At 31.8% G+C, this 6,155-nt stretch overlaps 1 protein-coding gene across 1 annotated transcript; it reads right to left on the bottom strand.

Moving 5' to 3' along the window:
- Window positions 1-1,222: 1,222 nt before the first annotated feature.
- On the bottom strand, window positions 1,223-2,302 carry LOC115985774 (receptor-like protein 7). Its single transcript, XM_031108672.1, has one exon. The coding sequence runs from the start codon at window positions 2,300-2,302 to the stop codon at window positions 1,223-1,225; it is 1,080 nt and encodes a 359-aa protein (XP_030964532.1).
- Window positions 2,303-6,155: the final 3,853 nt, after the last annotated feature.

Raw genomic sequence — 6,155 nt, forward strand, 5'->3', positions numbered from 1 at the left:
GTTTCATCTTATGACAAGAACTTGCAAATTCTGAAGACTTCCCAACCAATAAGGGAAGACTCCATTTATCTTATTGTTTCCAAGATCTAGAACTTCCAAGTATGTACAATTTGCCAAAGATCGTGGCAATGGCCCTTCCAATTGATTGCCATTAAGGTTAATACTCCGAATGTTATTTCCTTTGGCAAATGTTGCAGGGGTGATACCATGAAGGCTATTCATTCGCAAATCCAACACTGTGAGGGCAATAGAGTTTACCAAACACTTAGGAATCATGCCACTTAAGTTGTTATGAGACAGGTCTAGAACTTCAAGATGAATTGCATCGCAAATTAAAGAAGGGATTTCTCCTGTTAAATTGTTATTGGAGAAAAAGATAAAGTGTAGACTAGAAAAATTTAGAGTGGGAAATGGTCCTTGAAGCCAGTTTTCACGGAGATCAACATAATATAATGAATTCATCCCCACATCCCCCAACCATCTTGGAACTCGACCATAAATTCGGTTATTGGAAAGGTCTAAGGATTGTAAATTTGTTGTCAGTCTTAAGAAAATTGGGAATTCACTGATATTGGAGTAAGACAAGTTCAAATTTTGAAGATTGGGCAGGGCATAGGTAGCATAATTATTGAAGCTAATTGAGTTATTTGAAAAATCAAGAGTCTCAAGATTTTTGAGCTTTGAAAACATTTCAGACCCCAACATAATACTCAATTTATTTGATGAGAGAGATAGGTTATCAGGTTCACAAGCTTAGATATTGACCTAAGTATAGAGCCTTGTAGCTTATTATAGCTCAAATCAAGGTTCTGTAATGAATTGGAATTGAATTCACCGATCTCACCAATGAATCGATTTCCATCAAGATATAAAATCTCCAAAGATGGCAAACTGAACAACCAAGATGGCAATGTTTCATTTAGGAAATTTGATCTTAAAAAGAGAACAATTAGATTCAAACCACTTACGTGACTAGGAAGGGGACCAACAAGTTGATTGTACGAAAGGAGTAAAGCTGAGAGATTCGGCAAGTTGAATAGTGATGACGGCAACAAACCTGTTAAAAATATTCACCAATAATTAAAAAATTGTTAGTTTTGATGCATCAGCCAAAAAGACCTAAAATTTAAAAGTGGTAATAGATCTCACCACTAAAACTATTAGATGACAGATCTAAATATATAAGTTTTGTAAGGTTCCCAAGCCAGGCTGGAATTGACCCTTAAAAATTGTAATAAGAGAGATCCAAATGCTCCAAGGACTTCAGATTGCCGATAAAACTAGGTAATTCTCCTGAAAAGTTTGTCGAAGAGAGATCCAAAAGCTCCAAGGACTTTAGATTGCCGATAGAACTAGGTAATTCTCCTGAAAATTTTGTCGAAGAGAGATCCAAATGCTCCAAGGACTTCAGATTGCCGATAGAACTGGGTAATTCTCCTGAAAAGTTTGTCGAAGAGAGATCCAAATGATCTAAGGACTTTAGATTGCCGATAGAACTAGGTAATTCTCCTGAAAAGTTTATCGAAGAGAGATCCAAATGCTCCAAGGACTTCAGATTGCCAATAGAACTAGGTAATTCTCCTAAAAAGTTTGTTGAAGAGAGATCTAAAAACTTTTGGGAATTACAGCTCCAATTAGACTTTGGAAGAGAAACTTCAAGGTCTGAATTTGCTGCAAGATCAAGGGTTTGTATATTGGGAAGGAAGAGGATGTTATTTTTAAGTTTTCCCTGCAAGTCACACTCACAGAGACTGAGAGTTGTCAAAGAGGAGGATAGATTCATCAAAGAATTAGGTCTAATTGAGGACATATTTGTCCTATCCAGAATAAGTTCCCTTAACTGAGTTAGGTTACCAATGACTCTTTTCCATACTGGAGCTTTGATTAATAATAGCCCATTAAGATCAAGTGAAACCAGTGAAGACAACTGAGAGATTTCAAACGGGATTTGGCCAGCAAATACGGAAAGAGAAAGGTTAAGATGAGTCAAACTCTTAAAGTTGCCAAACTCAGAAGGACTTAGGGAGCGATTGAACCAATTGTCAGCGAGGTTCAACTTCCTGAGATTGGGAAGAAAAAACAGGGTATTGTTGGAATGATAGTGGCCCATAAGCCAGCTGGAACTAAGGTCCAGGCCAACCACATGGCTTGTGTTTTTGTCACACTTGACCCCATCCCAATTGCAACAGTGCTTATCCGCCCGCCAACTGGATGTTTTTGGATAAGAAGTTTGTGAGTCAGAAGCAGATTTGTGAAGAGAAAAAGACTTATTAAAATGGAGTAGAGCAGAGCATGGTGGCATTGAAGACAAGGAGGAAGAGAGAGACGATGGAAAGGGAAGTTGAGAATGCAAGATCAAACTGAACAAAAAGAAGACTTGATACTTCCAAGTTGAACGCCCCACTTGATACCCAATTCAAAAAAAACAAAACTCTGAAAATGGAGTAGTATTTCTGATGATGTTATAAGGAAGGTATGGGACGGAATGAATATTATATATAGATGCTGCCAAGTCAACAGGAGTCATCGACCTTTCTTTTATTTTTTTAAAAAAAGATGTTAATTTCACGTCACGTGTGAGGTGACATGAAATTGTACAACATGTACATATTCTCATATTTTGAACTTTCTAGGAACCTCCATATATATCATCGATTAATTATAATATTTTAATAATTGCTAATTGAGTAAAAAAACTGACAATTAATTTAAAATATGAATTTTACTAATGTGTATTTTGGGTATATATTAATTTTTATTTTTGGAAAAATTTTTCTCAAAAATTGAAAAAATGATGGCAATTTTTTTAATTCTCAAAAAAATATTTCTAAAAATAGAAAACTTAATGTGTGACCTTATTGGGCCCACAAAATTGCATTAGATTGTTCTTCTTTTAAGAAAATAATTCTTTTAAAAATCGTTGGAGCGCTAAATATTTCATTTGAAATTGAAGTGTTTTTTTTTTTTTTTGAGAATCAAAATTGAAGTGGTTTTATATCTAGCTGTGTAAATATTATTATTGTGTACTAAAATTAAGAATTAAAATGGATAAGTTGGTGGAGTCAAAAATTGAGTTTTGGGAAGTTATATATATATATATATATATTTTTTTTTTTGAAATTTAAAATAGTAATGTACAATATTCTCATTTGTTAATAAATAAATGATATTTTCAAGAGTCACGCCAAAGTCTGATAAAGATGTGGAGGTTACCATCACTTCTTGTTGGAGAATTGATAAAAATTAAAGGGGTCAAAGCGTGTAAATTGGTGGAAGGTAGGAAGTTTGTGTTCACACTTAAAAAGTTTGATTTTAGAGACTTGCACAGTTTTTTCTCCTCGCCGAAGTCCTTTTTTTTTTTTAACTTCTACGCTTTGAAATCTTAGGGTCATTTTATATGTGGGTTTAAATAATAGTTTTTAATTTTTTTAAAATATATGTAGGTAAAAAAATATGTAAAAATACATGTAATAATATTTAAAAATTGAAACATGTGTTTAAACACATGTACCAAACAACCCTTTACCTTTTGAAAGTGCATATCTTTTTTCTTTTTTGAAATCAAAGTGCGCAACCTTTTTAATTGTTTGATTACTTAAATACATTTCTAAAATCATCTACTACTATTAAAGACTGTCCAAAAGCATTATAGATTCCACTAATTTTTTATTATTATTATCAAATAGATCTTTAACAGTGGCACCAAGAAATTAAGGTCCCTATCTTTAACAGTGACACCAAGAAATTAAGGTCCCTATAGCACGGAGGTTTAAAGCTACCCAGTAATGCTATTGACACAATATATAGACATTTTTATCCATAAATATCACTTAATTATTATTCACATTTTATTTTATTTATTCAAAAATTAAGATTTCTTACTTAGATACACAAATAATAAGAAAATAACAGAAAAATTGTGCCCAAAAAGGTAAAGTAGGCCTAAACAAGTATTTGTGTTCAAACTTCATGCTATAAAGTTTGATTTCATATACTAGCACCTTTTTTTTTTTTGCTAAATATATATATATATATATATTTTTTTTTTTTGGGTAGGCGCTAGTTTTTTTTAATTATTTGATTAATTAAATGATACACATTTCCTTTGTTGGTAGTAAAAGCCATTGCAATCTTTGAGCAAAAGGTTACAAATAATGCTAAAAACAAGAATTAAGATTGGTTCAAAATTTATAATTAAAAAAAAGGAGCAGCAGTTCCTCAAAAAAAAAAAAAAGAAAAAAAAGAAAAAAAAGGAAGGAGCAACATGGTCTTTATAACTAGGAGTTGTTCGTGGTCAACAGAAGTCTTCCACCTTTCTTTAATTTTTTATTTTTTAAAATAGTTAATTTCGAGTCACGAGTGATGTGACGTGAAAATTGTAAATCATGTACATGTTCTTATACTTTACACTTTCTAGGAACCTCCATATATCTCATCAGATTAATTATAATATTTTAATAATTGCTAATTGAGTCCAGAAAGGCAGAAACTGACAATTAATTTGAAATATTAAGACCACAAAATTGCATTAGATTGCTCCTCTTTTAAGAAAAAAATTTCTTTTAAAAATCGTTGGAGTGCTAAATTTTCCATTTAAAATTGAAGTGGTTTTATCTAGCTGAATAAATATTATTATTGTGCACTAAAATTAAGAATTAAAATGGACAGGTGGCATGTGGCATGTGGTTTGTGTGTGTATATATATATGTGTGTGTGAGAGAGAGGATTGGGTTTAAGTTACATTATGTATAACTTTAACAAATATTATAGGATACTACTATGGTCATGCCTAGGTAAGACCCTCTACCTATTTTTTTTAACCAAAAAAAAAGAGTATTACCTATTAATGAAAGTGGGCCTAAACAATTAATTGCATTTAGATTTCAAACTCTCAATGAGTATTACTCACACTGCTTGCTTTTTTCTTTTTCTCTTTTGGGTCTAGCCACATACACCATCAATCTTGTTAGTTGCTATGCACATCTCCAACGCCATCACATAGAAAGTTTACAGAAATTGCAATTACTGAGCATTACATTTCCCCCTTTTTCAGTGTTTTCATATATTGTTGCTATGATTTTTTTTGTTTTTACTATTGCCAAAGACCAGGAAGTCTACAGCAAACATGTATATTTATGACAATAGGATTTTTTTTTTTTTTGATAACCATGAGATTATGATTTTTGCTCCATTTGATTGAACTTATTGTTGCTGAAACTGAAAAACTGAAAACACTGTAGCAAAATAATTTTTAAATGTGTGAAAAGTACCGTGTGACCCATTTTTAATATTTTTAATGTGTGAACAGTACTGCTACAGTGCACAAACAGTAATTTTGTCTCTGCACAGTAAATTTACTGTTCATGCATTGAAAAAAAAAAAAAAAAAGGACGGAAACGTGAAAATAAAAACGTGAACATTGGTTTCAGCTGAAACCAAACGCTCACTTTAGCTAGCTAGTTCGAAAGCTTCCTTAAGGCATACTTAATATCAACATCATAAGAAAGTTCATTCTCAAAAAAAAAAAAAAAAAAAAAAAAAAAAAAAAAAAAAAAAACATCATAAGAAAGTGTAGAAAAGTCCCATAAGGTTCGTGTTTAATGGTTACAAATAATTATAAAAACAAGAATTAAGATTGGTAACATTGGTTCAAAATTTATAATAAAAAAGAAAAAGAGCAACGTGGTTACAAATAAATAAAAGAAGGAGAAGGAGAAGGGGGGGTGGAAAAATTGTGCGTAAAGCTTGGGGCAATTTTCTAAAAGGTGAAATAGACCTAAGCGTGTAATTGTCAATTGGTTAAATGCAAGGCATGAAGTTTGTGTTCAAACTTATAAAGTTTGACTCTACAAACTTGCACATCCTTTTTTATTTTTTCATCCAGTCTCTTTCCACTATTTTTTTTTTTTTTTTTTGGATAGAAATAAAGTCGTTTTTACTCTTTACTTTTTGAAAGTGCGTCATTTAAAAATAAAAAAATAAAAAGATTTTTTGAAATCAAAGTGCATGTCGTTTTGAAAGTGCGTAGAGAAGGAGTTGCAAGTTTACCTCAATGCAGATAGCCAATTAATGAAGGATTTCAATGAGTTCCACACAAAACTTGCTGGACTGAATAGGTGAAATTCCAAACAAAATCTTATGAAGGGCTTTATCCA

The sequence above is a fragment of the Quercus lobata genome, chromosome 4, assembly GCF_001633185.2.
Source record: "Quercus lobata isolate SW786 chromosome 4, ValleyOak3.0 Primary Assembly, whole genome shotgun sequence".
In the NCBI taxonomy this organism is placed as follows: Eukaryota; Viridiplantae; Streptophyta; class Magnoliopsida; order Fagales; family Fagaceae; genus Quercus; species Quercus lobata.